Source organism: Eriocheir sinensis, chromosome 22 (genome assembly GCF_024679095.1).
Source record: "Eriocheir sinensis breed Jianghai 21 chromosome 22, ASM2467909v1, whole genome shotgun sequence".
Lineage (NCBI taxonomy): Eukaryota > Metazoa > Arthropoda > Malacostraca > Decapoda > Varunidae > Eriocheir > Eriocheir sinensis.
The window spans coordinates 14,193,200-14,211,121 of record NC_066530.1 but is presented as its reverse complement, the minus strand read 5'-3'; the positions used below and the strand labels follow the sequence as shown (position 1 = coordinate 14,211,121).

The 17,922-nt window shown below is 50.6% G+C and overlaps 1 protein-coding gene across 1 annotated transcript in view; it reads left to right on the top strand.

The window, feature by feature from the left end:
• Positions 1–17,922, top strand: part of LOC127002299 (putative neural-cadherin 2) — a 54,703-nt gene that overhangs the window by 36,265 nt on the left and 516 nt on the right. The window contains exons 6-27 of the mRNA XM_050868113.1: positions 124–261; positions 2,567–2,978; positions 3,298–3,461; positions 3,970–4,125; positions 4,976–5,152; positions 8,981–9,169; positions 10,164–10,377; positions 10,495–10,703; positions 11,091–11,251; positions 11,881–12,044; positions 12,440–12,624; positions 12,833–13,128; positions 13,260–13,647; positions 13,911–14,198; positions 14,536–14,636; positions 14,718–14,879; positions 14,956–15,147; positions 15,296–15,477; positions 15,575–15,764; positions 15,848–15,957; positions 16,044–16,172; positions 16,369–16,566. Coding sequence (XP_050724070.1) covers positions 124–261; positions 2,567–2,978; positions 3,298–3,461; positions 3,970–4,125; positions 4,976–5,152; positions 8,981–9,169; positions 10,164–10,377; positions 10,495–10,703; positions 11,091–11,251; positions 11,881–12,044; positions 12,440–12,624; positions 12,833–13,128; positions 13,260–13,647; positions 13,911–14,198; positions 14,536–14,636; positions 14,718–14,879; positions 14,956–15,147; positions 15,296–15,477; positions 15,575–15,764; positions 15,848–15,957; positions 16,044–16,172; positions 16,369–16,566 — 4,405 coding nt within the window. The remainder of the gene's footprint in view (positions 1–123; positions 262–2,566; positions 2,979–3,297; positions 3,462–3,969; positions 4,126–4,975; positions 5,153–8,980; positions 9,170–10,163; positions 10,378–10,494; positions 10,704–11,090; positions 11,252–11,880; positions 12,045–12,439; positions 12,625–12,832; positions 13,129–13,259; positions 13,648–13,910; positions 14,199–14,535; positions 14,637–14,717; positions 14,880–14,955; positions 15,148–15,295; positions 15,478–15,574; positions 15,765–15,847; positions 15,958–16,043; positions 16,173–16,368; positions 16,567–17,922) is intronic.

The following is a 17,922-nucleotide window of genomic DNA, read 5'->3' as shown; positions in this document are numbered from 1 at the left end:
CTTCAACATTAACCTTCTTACTTACTAATTTCTCCTTTCCTCCCTCTCTCCCTCCCTCCCTCTTTCTCTCTATACCTTCAACTCTTACCCTCCCTCTTACCCCTTCTTCCCTCTCCCTCCCAGCACGTGACGGCGGTGGACGGGGATGCTGGTCGGTTCGGCAGCCTCATCTACAGTATCTCCGGGGACGGCATCTTCAGCAATGGGTCGCGGCCTTGCTTCTCGCTCGACGCTGCCTCCGGGACTGTGCTGCTTCTGAGGGTAAGACGACGAGGTGTTGGGGACGAGAAGAGGAGAGGAGAAGGAAGAAAGCAGGAAGAGAAGAGAGAAGGGAGGGGGATAAGGATTGAGAAAGAGAAGAGAGGAAAAGAGTCCAGGTGTTGAGAAAGAAATGAGGAGAAAGAAAAGAAGAGGAGAGAGAGAAAGGGAGTCGTGAATGTATTGAGAAGGAGGAGATGAGAAAGAGGGAATCGTAAATGTGATAAGGAAGGGAAGATGAGAAGAGAAAGGGAGGGAGTCGTGAATTATTGAAGAGAGGAAAGAGAGAGGAAGAGGAGAAGAGAGGGAGAGAAAGGAGGTCGTGAATGTATTGAGAAAGAGAGGAGAGGAGATAGAAAGTTGTGAATGTGTCGAAAAGAGAAAATGGAGAGGAGAGAGAGAGAGAGAGAAAGAGAGAGAGAGAGAGTCGTAAATGTGTTGAAAGGAAGAGAAGAGGAAAGGAGAGAGGAAGTCGCGAAGAAGCTGAGGAAGAGAAGAAAGAGGCGTGAGAGGACTGAAGAAGAAAAGAGAGAGAAAGAAACAGAGAGAGTTATTTAGAAGAGATGGAAATAGAGAGAAAAGTTGTTATTCATTTGGAAGGAGAGACGGAAGAGGAGAAGGAGATTGAACGTGGAGAAAGAGGAGACGGTGGAGGGGATGAGGGGGTGGTCTGAAGAAGAGTTAGAGGCAGGGAGAGGAGGAGGGAGGGGAGAGAAAGGACAGTTAGAGGACACACAATTGAAATAAAACACACTGAATAAGTAGCAACATATCAACATTAACAGACTAGGATGAGCAGGTATTGGAAAAGAGAAATGTGAACGTTTGACCTCCTCTCTTATTAATGTGGGAGACCATTGACTGCATCCTTTGCTCTAAAACACACAAACACATACACACACATTAACAATCATACACTAGGAGAAAGATTCACAGTTTGATGTATATATAAGTAAGACTAGACCAGAAAGACGAAGAGTGCGGGGAGATCTGATAGAATTATTCAGATGGGTCAAGGGTTACAACAAAGGCGATATAAGTAAAGTTCTGAGAATTAGCCTGCAGGATAGAACACGCAGTAATGGATTTAAATTAGAAAGATGTAGATTTAAGAGGGAAATAGGCAGGCATTGGTTTAGTAATAGAATATAACGCTTCATATCTTCGTTACAATCATGCATTAGTAGACAGATTTACGTTCTGAAATATATAAGAAGAACTGAGCCAAGGAGATTTGTAGCTTGATATATATAAGTAAGACTGAACCCCATAAAAGAAGGATGCATATTTCTGTTACCATCATACTCTTGTTGAAAGGCTTACGGGTTGATATATAAGTTGAACTGAGTCCCCCCAAAAAAAGGATTCATATTTCTGTTTTCTGTCGAGGGGAATTCTGTTAGTGCAAGGGGAGTGGAGTGCACCTGCGTTCTTCCCTTCCCTTCCCCCTCCCCCACCTCCATCCCTCCTCCCTTTCTTCTGCTCAAGCTGTGAAGGGAGAAAAGGCTTTGAATCGTTATTGAATGCGTTTCCGGTTCTAGTAAATGTTTATCCGGGAGAAGGGAGAAGGAATAGGAAGAGGAGAGAGAGTGTGAGAGATTTAGTGACGAGGGATATAAGGGAAGGGAAAGGTGGGCCGTATATTTGGGAAGAGAGACGGAAGGATTGGAAGAAAGAGGAGGAGAAGGAAAGGGAAGAGGAGAGAGAGGAAGCATTAACACGACTGCATATACCTGTCTTTTTCCCGCCAACTGTGCGTCTCCTTGCCTACAACCTCTCTTATCTTCAAGCCTACAGGTCCTCCATATCGACAGCCCTTTTTTTCCCGATTTCAAAAGCCCATATCTATTCACCTACGGCCCTTCCTTTGTGCCCTCAGCTCCCTCTCTCTCCCCGCCCTCCTGCTCCTCCTCCTCCTCCTTTCCCTGCCGCCAAATCCCCCCTATCAAGGCCCCTTTTTTCCGTACCAACACCACCTATCACCTCCTCTTTTGCCACCTCCGTCCCTGCTCTCCCCTTCCTCAGCCTCCTTCTTTCTTTCTTTCTTCCCGCTTCTCCTCCCTATACACAACCCGTTCTTTCAATGCCAAGAGCTTGTTTCTATCTATCTACAACCTCTATTTTGTGCCTTCTGTCCTCTCTCTCCATCCCCTTAGCTTCCTCCTCCTCCTCCTCCCTCTGCCTCTAGTTCTTCTTCAGACTGCCTCCACCTCTCCCCCACTGTCCCCTCTTTCCTCACTCTCAGACTCTTCCTCCTGTTCCTCTTCCTCCAATTCTTCTTCACACTATTTCTCCCTCTCCCCCGCAGCCCCTGGACCGCGATCCCCCCCACGGACGGCCACAGTGGCGCCTCCGGGTGACGGCCACGGACGGGGAGCTTGAGGCGCACACCGACGTCCGTGTTAACCTCAAGGACGCCAACGACAATGCGCCCTTCTTCCCCTCGCGCACGACCGTCGCCGCCGTGCCCGAGAACATCCCCGTCGGCACCTCCGTCACGCGGGTCGAGGCCACGGACTACGACGACCCCGATGAAGGAGACAACGCCAAGGTCACGTTTTCGCTGGAGAAGAACGCGATCGACGAGTCCACCGGCAGGTCCATTTTTGAGATCGACAGTGAGCTCGGCGTCATCAGCACGGCGCTCTGCTGCCTCGACCGGGAGAAGACGCAGCGCTACGTTCTTCAGGTGGTGGCTACTGACGGCGGTGGGCTGAAGGGTGAGTGTCTTGCGGTCTTTGCCATGCTTGAAGCCCCACTGACTCTGTTTTCTTGGGGTTCTGGATAAAGTCTCTGCCACATTTGAAGCCTCAGGAACCATGGACTTTCTTAGGGTCTTCAGTAGAATCTAAGGTACACTTGAACCCTCAGTAACTTTGGATTATCTTCGTATTACATAGCATTGGGATCTGTTGCAAAGGCCATTCTACCAACTACTCTTATGTGACCTGCCTTTTATATGCCAACCGGCCTCTTGCAGACTCCTTACGTTCTTATGTTCTTCTGCCCTTTCCCTTCCCTTCCCTCCCTTCCCCCCAGGCACAGGCACGGTCGTAGTGGACGTGGACGATGAGAACGACGTGTCTCCGAGGTTCTCAAGGTCGGAGTGGACGCTGGACGTGCCTGAGAGCCTCGAGCCGGACCAGGTCTTGGCCACCCTGACTGTCGTGGACCCTGACGCCACCAACGACTTTGCCTTCAGGGTGAGAGGAAACATATACTGCCTAAGACTACTGTTAACTGGTCTCTCTCAGGCTTCATGGTACTTTGAATTTCTTTGTTCTGTGATTTGTTGATTTTTCTAGTGCGAGTTTGCTTTCACGGCTTGCATTCCCATCTTCTTGTTCTCATTTTCTTCTATTCTTGTTCTTGTTGTTCTTGTCCCTCCTGTTATAGTTCATATTCTTGTTCTTGTTCTTCTTATTCTTGTTCTCTTTTATGCTGTCCCCGTTAGAAGTCATCACGTAACAATAATGAGTAATCTGATAGGGCAAACTTGACATGTTCCTGCCCCTGAAACACACATACAGTTCCGTTTCACAGTAGTATGTAAGAACCCATTTTCATCCATGTTTTTCTTTCTTAACCTTCATGTTAAAAAAAATTGTGGTCCATCTCCTTCGAATAAATTGCTGGTTTGAATGTCTGGTTTCTGGCCGTTCCCTTTACTCTATCTCCTCGTAAGTGTCTCTAGTGCTGGCTGTGTCTTAGGTGGTGCCGGGCAGCGGGCGGGGTTGGCAGATGTTCCGTGTGGAGGGCGTGCCGGGGGCGCTGCCTGCCGGGAACCTGGTGTCCGTGGAGCCGCTGGACTACGAGGACCCGGACCACCGCCAGGGCTTCACCTTCAGGGTACAGGTGACCGACAGGGTGAGTCAGGCGTGAGGCAGACATTCCTTTCGTTTTCATTCAGTCGTTTTGGTGTTGTCGTCGCGATCTCTGTTTTATTTTAACTTTTATTTTCTTCGAAGTTTCGCTTTGTGTTCATGTTTTTCAGAAGGGAGTTTGAGAGTGGAAATGGAAAGAAGATTTGGGGAGGTAATGTCTATTCAAATATATACCTTTCGTTTTCAATCAGTCTTCCATATCTCGATCTCTTTATATATTTTTAATTTTTCTTAGATGGGTTTTTTTCAAGATTCTGATTTGTTTTGATGATTATGTTCTCCGGAAGGGTCTCTCTCCTCCCGAAATTGACCTATCTTTCGGCCACTCCTATGAACTCTTTAGGAGCAGTGAGTGGCGGGCTTTTTTTTTCATTATTGTTTCTTTTTTTCTTTTTTTTACCCTGAACTGTCTCCTTTGCTGTAAAAAAAATGTTTGAGAGTGAGAGTGGAAAGAAGATTTTGGGAGTCATTTCAGTTTTTAGGAGCAGTGAGTGGCGGGCTTTTTTTGTTTTCATTATTGTTTCCTTTTTTTACCCTGAACTGTCTCCTTTGCTGTAAAAAAAAAAAATGTTTGAGAGTGAGAGTGGAATGAAGATTTGGAGGGTCATTTCAATTCAAATTTGCCTTTCTTCTTCATTCAGTTTTCTTGTCTTAATCTCTATATCTTTTGTATCCTGTTTAGATGATATACAGGATTTTAATTTCTTCGTGCTCTCCAATTAAAATAGTTCATCGTTACTTTATCTTTCTTTACTTCTACTTTACCTCGTTCCTTTACCTTCTACATTATCTTTTACTTTGCCTTCACGTTCCTTTACCTTCCTTTTCGCCAGGGTGAGGATGGCTGGGGGCGGAAGGAGCACGTGGCGGAGGCGTGGGTGAAGCTGAGCCTGGCGGACGAGAACGATAACGACCCCGTGTTTAGCGAGGACGCAGCAAGTCTATCCCTTCCTGAAGACACCCCGCGCGGCGCCCTCCTCGCTTCCTTCACCGCCCTCGACCCGGATAGAGTGAGTGAGATATGAGGCTTTGATTTTTTATTGTCTTTTTCCACTTATTTTTCTTTACCTTCCACTTTATCTTTATCCTCTTCTCTTCATTTTTCTTAATTTTCTTCTTTCTCCTTTATCTCTGTTCTTTTCTTCATTTTTTTTCTTTCTCATCTTTTTCATCATCTTCTTCGTCTTCTTATTCTTATTCTTTTTTTCTATTGTTCTCACTTTTAATCTTCTGCGTCTTCTAGTTCCCATTCTTTTTTCCTCTTCTATTTCCTTTTATTTTTCTTCTTCTCGTTTTTATAATTATTCTTCTTCCTTTCCGTTTTTTCCATTTTTTTTCTTCTCTATTTTCTTCTCTTTCATTTTCTTTTTCTTATTTTCCTTCTTCTTCTTCTTCTCCTTCTTGTTCTTGCTCTCCTTGTTCCTGCTGTTCTTGTTCTTCTTGTTCTTCTTGTTCTTGTTCTTGTTTTTGTTCTTGTTCTTCTTCTTCTTCTTCTTTTTCTTTCGCTTTCTTTCCCTGTTTATCATTATTGCTATTCTTATCATTAGTATCATTCATTATTCTTATCTCGTTTGTTCACCACCTTCCTGTGTTTCATCTTCTATTTTTATTTTATTTTCCTCCATTTTTATCTCATCCTTTTTACACTCCTTACGTCCTGCTTCAAAACCTTTCTCTCCGTTCTTTTACTATTTCGCTAATTAACCAACCCCTGTGTGTGTGTGTGTGTGTGTGTGTGTGTGTGTGTGTGTGTGTGTGTGTGTGTGTCCCTTCTTTCTTTGTTTCTTTTCTTCTAATTAATTACTACACACACACAATCTTTACCTTTGTTTTCTATCTCCTGTTTATCCTTTTTGTTGCCGGTTATTCTGTGTTTTTGTTGTTGTTGTTGTTGTTTTTGTTGTTGTTGTTGTTGTTCCTAAGATGCTAAGCTCACAAATCTATCTTTTTTTAGCCCTTTTTTTATGCAGAGTCCCAGTCACTTTGTCCTTTCCTTTCCCTTTAGCTGTAACTATAGCAACATTACTTTTCTCTCTCTCTCTCTCTCTCTCTCTCTCTCTCTCTCTCTCTCTCTCTCTCTCTCTCTCTCTCTCTCTCTCTCTCTCTCTCTCTCTCTCTCTCTCTCTCTCTCTCTCTCTCTCTCTCTCTCTCTCTATCTGTCTATCTGTATCTGTCTTTCTGTCCAACTATCTGTCTCTTTCTGCTATCCGGACGCCTGTCTCTCTGTCTATATCTCTGTCTCTCTGTTTAGCATCTCATCTCTGTCTCTCACGTACTTGTAACACCTTTCAATACTAAGATGAGACAAGTAGAAGCATTAGATCTTTTATATATATATATGCGTTCTAATCCTTCACGCCCCTATACAAAGACATCTCGGATAGACACTTCAATCCCCTTATATATTCATTCCAATCCTTCCCTCTCTCCCTCAGTCCTTCTCTCCTCCTCTATTAAATCAGCTAATCCATGACACGTTCCTATACTAAGACAACTTCAATAGAGACGTGAATCAGCTTATATCAAACGTTCCAGTCCTTCCCTCTCTCCCTCTCTCCCTTTCCTCATCTACAACAGACCAGCTCTTACTTAGCATTCCTAATTCACGTTGCTCCTCTCCCTTCCTCCCTTCCTTTCCCCTTTGCAATATGCACCGGTTCTCATTCCAGTCCTCGTTTCTGTCCCCCTTCCAGTCCCTATTTCTGTTCCCATTCCAGCTTCTATTCAAGTTTCCATTCCAGTTCTTATTCCATTTCCCATTCCAGTTCCTATTCCAGTTTCCATTCCAGTTCCCATTCTAGTTCTTATTCCAGTTCCCATTCCAGTTTCCATTCCCGTTCCCATTCCAGTCCCCCATTCCAGTTTCCATTCCAGTTCCCATTCCAGCTCCCATTTCAGTCCCCATTCCCGTTTTCATTCCAGTTCCATTCCAGTCCCCATTCCAGTACCCATTCCAGATTTCATTCCAGTTCCCATTCCAGTTCCCATTCCAGTCACCATTCAAATCCCTATTCCAGTTCCCATTCTAGTTACCATTCCAATTTCCATTCCAGTTCCCATTCCAGCTCCCATTCCAACTTCCGTTCCAGTTCCCATTCCCACCAAAAGCCAGTCCCAGCCTTTCCGCTCTCTTTACCCCTCTGCGTTTAACATTCCCACGCACTCTCCGCCCATTACCATTTAACAAGCCAGCCTCCCCCTGTCCCTTGCACGACTGACGGCTTACAGTACATACAAGAGACTTCGAGGCAACTCACGTACACACACACACACACACACACACACACACACACACACACACACACACACACACACACACACACACTCTCTCTGTTCCTACATAATGCACTATACAGTTCGCCCTCCACAAATTAAGGCTCAAACTCGGTACTGTCAGACGCTTTCACTCCTCCCATTAACTATATCCAAAATCCGAAAAGGAGATCAGTCGGGTTCTAATGAGTGTTTTTTAGGTTCATGGTACATACTACATAAAAAGGTAGCATGTATGAGTTTTCTGAGTAAAGACGTATGGTAACTGTTTGGGATTTTGTTAGGTAAAGTGATTTTTTTGAGTGAAGACCTATAGTACTGTTTGGGGTTTTGTTAGGTTAGGTTAGGTTAGGTTTAGTTTAGGGAATTTTCAAACACATGATATTTAGAAACCTAGAGCATAAATTAACAAAGAAAGCCTCACTTTGTTATATAGAAAGTCTCATTAGTACCAGAGTCATAAAACGTTCATGAGTACGTTCAAGAAGTATTCGTATTTGTATTCGAATTAAAACCATTTCAGTGTATTTCAATTCGTATTCGTTGGAATTTGAAGTATTCGTATTTGTATTCGAATACATAACTCTTGTATTCACTCCATCCCTGAACATAACATAACCTAATAAAACCACAAAAAGTTACCATACGTCTTTACTCCGAAAAACTCACTCATGTTTCCTTACTAATGAGACTTTCTATATAACAAAGTGAAGGCTTAATTTGTTAATTTATGCGATAGGTTTCTGGGTATCACGTGTTTGAAAATTCCCTAAACCTAACCTAACCTAACCTAACCTATCCTAACAAAACCCCAGACAGTTACTATAGGTCTTCACTCAAAAAATTCATATAATCTTCCTTACTAATGAGACTTTCTATACAACAAAGCGAGGTCATTCTTTGTTCATTTACACCATAAGGTGCTGACTATCATGAGTTTGAAGATACCCAAAACTTTACCAAACCTAACCTAACAAAACCCCAAACAATAACTATATATCTTGACTCAGAAAATTCTTATGTGCTTCCTTACTAATGAGACTTTCTATACAACAAAGTGAAGGCTTTCTTTGTTTATTTATGCTATAGGTTTCAAGATATCATGTGTCTGAAAATTCCATAAACTTAACCTAACCTAACCTAACAAAACCTCAAAAAGTTACCATACGTCCTGACTCCTAAAACCTCATATATGCTTCCTTACTAATGAGACTTTCTATACAACAAAGTGAAGGCTTTCTTTGTTTATTTATGCCATAGGTTTCTAGATATCATGTGTTTGAAAATTCCATAACCTAACAAAACCACAAATTGTTACCATACGTCTTTACTCAGAAAATTCATATATGTATGCTTCCTTACTAATAAGACTTTCTATATAACAAATTGAAGGCTTTCTTTGTTATTTATGCTATAAGTTTCTGGATATCATGTGTTTGAAAATTCCCTAACCCTAAACTTAATCTAATCTAAATTCATTCCTTTTCTTCCTCCCTCCCTCACCCTCGTTTCATCCATCAACTCATCTTTTCTCTTCATCCCTTCAGCCTTCTCTTCTTCCTCAGGGCGGGCAGAGTCGCGTGCAGTACCAAGTGGCTCCCTCTAGTGACCCCGCCCGCCTGTTTGCCGTGGACGAGAGCGGGGCGGTGCGTCTTGTGGGAGAACTCGACAGGGAGGCCGCGGACACTCACAACGTGCTGGTGTTGGCGGTGGATGACGGAACGCCGCCCAGAACAGCCACCGCCACCCTCGCTGTGAGTACTTGTGTTTTGTGGAGTGGGTGAAGAAAGGAAGGAAGGGTAGAGGGGTGGGTAGGTAGAAGGAGTGAGAGGGAAAATTAAAGAAATGGATGGAGGGATAGAGAAATAGATTAGGGGATAGGACGAAGGAGAAGGAAGAAAGGTGGTTGAGACGAAGCTAGAAAGTAATGAAGGAAAGGAAAGGAAAGGATGGAAAAGTGGATATTTAGATTGATAGATTGATTTGACCAAGGAGAGGAAAACGAAGGATGAGAAACTTAAAAGAAATGAAGCAACGGAGGAATGAACGGACAAGTGACTGACTATACGGTTGGAAGGAAAGGAAGGAAAGGATCGCATAGAAGACTGGCAAAAAGAAAAGGAATCCAAGACCTTCGCAATATTAGGTTCCTCGACACAACAGCTCAAGAAAAAAATATATAAACACTGAACTTTACGGTGCATTGAATTAGCCGACAGGGAAAAAAAAAATATCGACTTTGATGGAGGTTACTTTTGTCAATTATGAAGGATTTTTTGGCCCTCCTCAAACAAGACGGAAAGAAATGAGCAAGGAATTAAAATGTGTCTCATCACCTCCTGCGCCTCGCCGGTGTCAGGGCAGCTGGGCCTTGATGAAGAGAGAGGAATGTAAATAACTTGAAGGTGTTGGGGAAGGAGATTGGTAAAAGGGAGGTGTTAAGAAAAAAAAAACATGAATGGGAAGAAGTTTAAAAAAGGGAGGGAGGGAGGGAGGATGGATGAGGCAGAAGGGAGGAAGGACGAGACTAGCAGCCAGTATGGCGCGGCTGGGATGCAAATAAACTCAGGAAGGAACAACAAGAGGTAAAAAGAGAGGGATAAACGGAGGCAAAAGAAGGTAAATCGGGATCAAAAGAAACAGATGGGTGGAGGGAGGTTCAAGTGGGAGGGAGGATGAACCAGACGGGAAGACGAGAGGAGCAAGGAGGTGTAGCACCAAGGGAAAGTACCAACACCCCTTCGGCAGATCAACGTGACAGACGTGAACGACAACCCGCCGTTCCTGGCGGAGCCCCGCGAGGTGCAGGTGACGGAGAACAGTGAGGCGCAGCAGGTGGCGCAGGTCAGGCTGGGCGACCCCGACGACTGGCGGCAGGGCCACGGGCCGCCCTTCACCATCGCCCTGGACCCCCGCGCGCCGCCCCACGTCGCCGAGAGCGTCAGGGTCACGCTGGACACCCGTGAGTCAAGAGACAACACTTTTTATGACTGAACTGCCATCTTCCTCATCATAATCATCATCATCACCACCATCATCATTATCACCCGTGTCTGACATCTCCCCGTGTGTGGTGCAGGCGGGGACGACGGGCGCGGCGTGGGCGTGGTGTGGACGCGGGCGGCGCTGGACCGCGAGGAGCGCCCCGCCCTGCTGGTGCCGCTGGTGGTGGGCGACGCCGGCTGGCCGTCCCTCAGCGCCACCGTCACCCTCACGCTGCACGTTGCCGACATCAACGACAACCCCATGGCGCCCGCCGCCAAGACGGTCACCGTGCACACGCTGCAGGTACTGACGCACCATACATAAATGCCCTTTGTACGCCCTCCACAGACTCACCCTCTCAACCATCCTTCTTTTATACGCGCTGCCTTTCCTCTGACGCACATAACACAGCAGCAGCTACCTCACTCAATGCAGCCAGCAGATCACTTCCCTCATACACTCCATTACACACGCTACAAGCTCCTCCCCTCGAACACAAGGCTGGCCGGCCATGTAACACACACCCCGCCCGCCACCCGACACACCCTTCACACACATTACAATCCTCTCTTCACTTATCAGCACAACCTCACCCTCCAAGCACTCTTGAGTCAGTGAGCATCTTCACTACACCCCCCCCCCCCCCCCACACACACACAGACATAGCTTACGCCCTCGTCCCTCCTCCAGCGCCAGGGGTCGGCGGTGCCCCTGGGGCGGGTGTACGTGCAGGACCCCGACGACTGGGACGCCGCGGACAAGACCTACGCCTGGCAGGACCCTCAGGCGGGCTTCTTCCTCGACACCACCAGCGGCCACCTCACCATGGCGCCCTCCACGCCGGACGGCAGGTGGGGACAGGGGTAGGGAGATAGATGGGTAGATAGATAGATGTACAATTAGATAGATAGATACGTAGACTGATATATTAATTGGTCTAGTGATTGGTAGACTAATTGACTGATTAATAGATAAAATAATTAGCTGATTGGGTGATAGATAAACATATAGATAGATAAACTGGTAGACCGACTAACTAATAGAGAGAAAGAGTGATTGATTGACTGATTGTTTCGTTGACTGAATGGTAAATAGATAAATAAATAGATCAAGAATAAAAACAAATCAGACAGATAGACACGCACTCTCTAGTAACTCTGCCTACACCAATGATCTATTAGATTCAAAACAGCCCAAGGAAGATGTAACATAAAGAACTCGTACAAAGCCTTGGCACTTCCCTTATCTACCCCCCTCCACACAGGCTATCAACTAGAAACTATACTTCGGAATACCTTAACCCTTACCTTTAACTCCCCAAGAAAACTCTCAACAGGTAATCAACAGGAAAATGCACTTCAAAATACCTTAACCTTTACCTTCCACTCTTTCAAGTTCCTCTCCACAGGTTCTTAATAGGATAATGCATTTGGAAACACCTTTACCCTTACCTGTCACACCTCAAGGCTCCTCCCAACAGGTATGAGCTCAGGTTCGTGGTGAGCGACAGCAGCCAGGGACAGGAGGGCGTGGAGGCGAATGTGACGGTGCGAGTCATGCTTTTGTCCCGCGACGAGGTGGTCCACGCTACGCCCGTCACGCTAGCCGTCCCCAGTCACAGCGTGGTGCGGCGAGAGAGAGAGAGAGAGAGAGAGAGAGAGAGAGAGAGAGAGAGAGAGAGAGAGAGAGAGAGAGAGAGAGAGAAGTCCATATCATCCATTATTTTTTCCTATTACAACAGAAAAGTAGAATTAATATCACAGTACGTTTGTTTTTGCCATGTAGCTGTTTCCTTTGCTGTAATAAAAAAGGAAATATCTCTTAAGTCGCTTTCCCACTAAAAGAACAGTAGGCACAGCAAGGCACTTTTTTTTTTATCTCATTCCAAAAATAAACTTCTCTGCTCACCGTATATCTACCTGAAAATGCTCTCGTAAGTGTTTTAGGGCCATCAATCGGCGGTCTTGAGAGCCTTTTTAATTAGATGTACAAAAGCGTCGAAACGTTTGAGAATATGGCCCGGTTTCTCTTCATCAAGGGCGGAGTTTCGCTGCTAAACCGCTTGGTGTCCGCCGTGGCCTCGCGTGTGGGCGGGGCTGACGGGGCGGTGCGCGTGGTCACTGTACAGCCGCTCACAGAGAACGGGATGCCGGCCACGCGCGTCTGGCTGTCCGCCGTGGGAATCGCTAATTTCGACTACATCCTGCTGTATCACATGAGAGAGGTGAGTGGCGGCAGAAGACGGGTGGGCAGTGGTATTTGTAAATATTGTAGCACAAGTAGGTATGGTGGCTGTTGTAATACAAGTAGGAGGAGCGGGGAAGACCGTCACATATATCGAATCACTCGGTGCCCAGTTTGAACACATGTTGCTAAAGCAGTCATCATATTTGGTCTTGTGTTCGATTTCCTTGTTTTCCTCCGCGCCGCAGCTGAGCGAGTCGCTGGGCGTCAAGGTGCAGGTGGGCGTGGTCACGTGCCGTGAAGACCCCGCCCCGGAGGCCGTGGCAGAGGAGCGGTGTGTGGGCGGCTGCTGGGTGGGCCTAGCCGACGACTTCACTGTGGTGGAAGCCGACTCCTCGGCGGTGGTGGGGCCGCGGGTGGTAGTGCGGGGCTCCTGTGGCTGCCCCGCCACCGCCACCACCACCACGCCTGCCCGGGCCCGCCCCTGCACCCCTGAGACCTGCTTCAACGGCGGCAGGTGCCTCAGCACCTCCTCGGGAACTCGGTGAGTGTGGCGAGTGTGGCGGGCTGCCGCAGTGAAGTTTGGAACGTGAAGGGCAACAAATAATTTGACCAAAGGGCCGCGGAGCTCCAGTACTTGCAGTGTCGCCGCTTGACGCCTCCCTCCCTCCCCAGGTGCATCTGTCCTCACGGCACGTGGGGCTTCCGTTGCAAGGTGCTCGCCAGACACTTCGAGGGCGGCGGCGGCGGGCATAAGGGCAGCGGAGCCGAGGGTGCGTGGGCGTGGGTGCCGCCAATCCCGCCGTGCGCCGAGGTGCACGTGAGCCTGGAGGTGCTGAGCACGGCGGGGGCGGCGGCGCTGCTCTACGCGGGTCCAGAGCAGCAGGGCGCCGAGCAGGGGCCGGGCCGGGGCCGCCGCGACCTGCTGCTGCTGGAGCTGCGTCAGGGGCGGCCGGTGCTGCTGCTGGACCTGGGCGGCGGCCCCGTCACGCTCGCCCTCAACTCCTCCGCCTCGCTGGCCGACGACACGTGGCACAGGATAGACCTCATCTGGAAGGACGAGGTGAGGCGCGGGGCGGGGTGGGGGTTGGGACTTGTCCTGCCCTAGTGTGTGTGTGTGTGTGTGTGTGTGTGTGTGTGTGAGAGAGAGAGAGAGAGAGAGAGAGAGAGAGAGAGAGAGAGAGAGAGAGAGAGAGAACGTGTGTAGGGCGGGGTATAAACACACACACACACACACACACACACACACACACACACACACACACACACACACACACACACAAACACAAACAAAATATACACACACGCTCATCTTTCCGCACACAGCTGGTGGAGATGATCGTGGACCTGTGTCTGGGGGGCCGCTGGGACGAGCCGCCGCCCACGCCTCCTCCCACCGCCACCAACACCTCGTTCACGCCCGTCCTGCCTGAAACGCACTCCTGCCGGGCCGTCACGAGGCTGCCTAGGGGCGACCGAGTCCTCAACGCCGGCGGGGTGCTGCAGGTGGGCGGGCTGGTGCACCCCCTGCCTGCCTTTACTGGGGGCGGAGGGCCACAGCCACGCCCCCCACACTTCCGCGGCTGCATCAGGAACCTCAGAGTCAACGGCGAGGTGAGTCTTGGGAAACTCTCCGGCTGTGGAGGTTCCTTTCGCAGACGTAACTTAACAGAAGTACATACAATGCGTCATGTCATTGTCAGATTGGTGCCATTTTTGTAAATATTTGATATAAAAGAAGTAACATAACTAGGTAATGACGTATATATGAGAATGTAGCATCTAGGTGAGCATTTTAATGTTTCACCGTATCTAAATTTGGTAACCGAAATATGTGTCGGAATATAGCGAAAAAATCAACATTCTAGCCTTGCAATTTGAGGTTATCGTCAGACACGGTGATGAAGTTCAGCTGACATGGATCTTGACATGGATATCTTTCTTTCCTCAGCTGACGGACTTGGGCAGCAGCGTCCTGGGCCGCGGCAGCACGCCGGGCTGCCCCGCGGCGGACTGCCGCGCCCACCACGTCCCGTGTGGCCTCCACGGCAGGTGAGCAGCGGTACCGGGCCGTGCAACGTAACACACAGGCAAGTCTGTATCAACACCTCATTGCTGTCTTCTCGCCCGTAGGTGTCGCGGGTCGCCGGGGTCGCTGCGGTGCGAGTGTCAGCCGGGGTGGGGCGGGTCGGGCTGCGCCTCGCCCACCACGCCCGCCGCCTTCCTGCCCAACAGCTACGTCAAGCTGGCGCTCTCCTTCTCGCCGCTGGCCTACACCACCTCCATCAGCCTCAGGTAGGAGCGGCGCCTCACGGCGCTCTGTGCTATAATTGTCGTCGCCGCCACACCCTCTCAGCGCCTCCTTCGGCAGGTTCCGCACGCTGAGGCGGCGCGGCGAGCTGGTAGTGTTGTCGTCCCAGCACGGGCGGGACAGCTGGTCCGTGCAGCTGGTGGGCGGCCGCCTGTGCGCGGTGCTGCACCTCCACCCGCGGCCCCCGGCCTCGCTCTGCCTGTCGCGCGCCGCCCTCACCGACGGCCGATGGCACGCCCTCGCCGCCACCAGGTAGGTGGGCGTCATGCTGCACTGTGGCGCGGGTCACTCCTGCAGTTCGTTGCTGTAGTACTTTCTATAAAGTATTTAAAGAACACTGCTATGGCCGTGAGGTGCACGTGGTATGTTAGTCAACATGTAACAATGTGTCGTGTATTAGGTACGGCTCGGCGATCATCCTGACGGCGGACGACGGGGACGGTGACCTGTACAACGCCTCGCTGCTGCTGCTGGAGGGGCGGCAGCTGCTGGAAGTGGACAAGCAGGAGGGCGTCTACGTGGGCGGGTCTCCACACTTCCACAGCGCGGGGCTTCTCAGGATCCACAGCGATTATTTCGACGGTGAGACACAGGCCTGAGCGACAGCTTCATATCGTGCACGAGACAAGGAAAATACAGTGAGAAGTGATTGTTTACAGGAACGTTTTCATTGGTTCAGGCTGCATCGACGACCTGCGCATCGCGGGCCGCAGCGCTCCGCTGCCCCCCGCGGTGAACAGCACGCCCTGGGGCCAGGCCAGCGCCTTCAGGGGCGTGGAGCAAGGCTGCGGCGCCCCGTCCGCCTGCACCAACGTGACCTGCAGACGACCGCTCTCCTGCATCGACACCTGGAGGTCCTACCACTGCGGGTATGTGTGTGTGTGTGTATGTGTGTGTATTGAATGGTATTGTAGCTCAGGGAGCGTTGGCTGACCCCAGTCCGCTGCCGCAGGTGTGGTGAGGGCCGCGTACTGGGACGGAGTCGCGCGGCGTGTGAGGACGAGGACGAGTGTGCGTGGCGGCCGTGCCTCAGCGGCGGCTCCTGCCTCAACACCCAGCCAGGTGACCCTCTGTTCTTGAAGTCTATGAAAATAAACCTGTATACCAGAATTCAGATCCACGATAACACTGAACCCTCCACCATGCAGGCTACGTGTGCTCCTGCCCTGCGGGGTTCAAGGGGCAGCACTGCCAGCTGCCCGAGGTGGGCCACACGTCCATCCAGCTGCCCGTGGGCGTCCTGGTGACGATAGCCGTGTGGTGCGTCTTCCTTCTCTGTGAGTAGACGCCGACCAACTCGGCATACCTGCAGCTTTCAGACACGTCGGCGGTTGCGTATTGGGATAAGGCATGGATGAAGTCGGTGCCTCATGACCACCTCAATGTTTGGTCATGTAGATGTTTTATATATATTTATAGGTTTTAATTTATACTCACGAAAAAAAAAAAAATCACGGAAACCCTCCCCGACAGTGGTGCTATGCGCTGTCCTGTTGCATCGTCGGGCCGCGTTGCGCAGAAGTTTTGCGGACGCCAAGGATATCACGTCGGGCTGCAAGGGTGAGCCTCTCCCGCCGCACAGCCAGACGTCCAGCATCATGGAGCTGCAGCTGCTGAAGCCTCCCCCGGCCAACGGCCAGCCAGCCTGGACCAGGAACCCCAACATAGCAGGTGAAGGGTGTCAGGGTGTCTGGATGGCAGGGCAGGGTGTCTGGGTGGCAGGGTGGCAGGGTGTCTGGGTGGCAGGGTGTCTGGGTGGCAGGGTGTCTGGGTGTCTGGGTGGCAGGGTGTCTGGGTGGCAGGGTGTCTGGGTGGCAGGGTGTCTGGGTGGCAGGGTGTCTGGGTGGCTGGGTGGCTGGGTGGCTGGGTGGCAGGGTGTCTGGGTGGCAGGGTGGCAGGGTGTCTGGATGGCAGGGTGGCAGGGTGTCTGGATGGCAGGGTGTCTGGGCGGCAGGGTGGCAGGGTGTCTGTGTGGCAGGGTGTCTGGATGGCAGGGTGTCTGGATGGCAGGGTGTCTGGGTGGCAGGGTGTCTGGATGGCAGGGTGTCTGGGTGTCTGGGTGGCAGGGTGTCTGGGTGGCAGGGTGTCTGGGTGGCAGGGTGGCAGGGTGTCTGGGTGGCAGGGTGTCTGGGTGGCAGGGTGTCTGGGTGGCAGGGTGTCTGGGTGGCAGGGTGTCTGGGTGGCAGGGTGGCAGGGTGTCTGGGTGGCAGGGTGGCAGGGTGTCTGGATGGCAGGGTGTCTGGATGGCAGGGTGTCTGGGTGGCAGGGTGTCTGGGTGTCTGGGTGGCAGGGTGTCTGGGTGGCAGGGTGTCTGGGTGGCAGGGTGTCTGGATGGCAGGGTGTCTGGATGGCAGGGTGTCTGGATGGCAGCGTGTCTGGGTGGCAGGGTGTCTGGGTGGCAGGGTGTCTGGGTGGCAGGGTGTCTGGGTGGCAGGGTGTCTGGATGGCAGGGTGTCTGGGTGGCAGGGTGTCTGGGTGGCAGGGTGTCTGGGTGGCAGGGTGTCTGGGTGGCAGGGTGGCAGGGTGTCTGGGTGGCAGGGTGTCTGGGTGGCAGGGTGTCTGGGTGGCAGGGTGTCTGGGTGGCAGGGTGTCTGGGTGGCAGGGTGTCTGGGTGGCAGGGTGTCTGGGTGGCAGGGTGTCTGGGTGGCAGGGTGTCTGGGTGGCAGGGTGTCTGGATGGCAGGGTGTCTGGGTGGCAGGGTGTCTGGGTGGCAGGGTGTCTGGATGGCAGGATGTCTGGATGGCAGGGTGTCCGGATGGCAGGGTGTCTGGGTGGCAGGGTGTCTGGGTGGCAGGGTGTCTGGGTGGCAGGGTGGCAGGGTGTCTGGGTGGCTGGGTGGCAGGGTGTCTGGGTGTCTGGGTGGCAGGGAGAACCAAGTGAAGGCTCTCCCGTCCTCTCTGGGCACTTTTGAACTCAAGAGCATGGGAATATCAAAAGTTATCTTGGCTGTCTCCCTCACCTGACGTACGTGGTTCATTTTGAATGAGTTGCAAGTCACACTCAAGAAACGTTCCTCGCGTGCTTCTT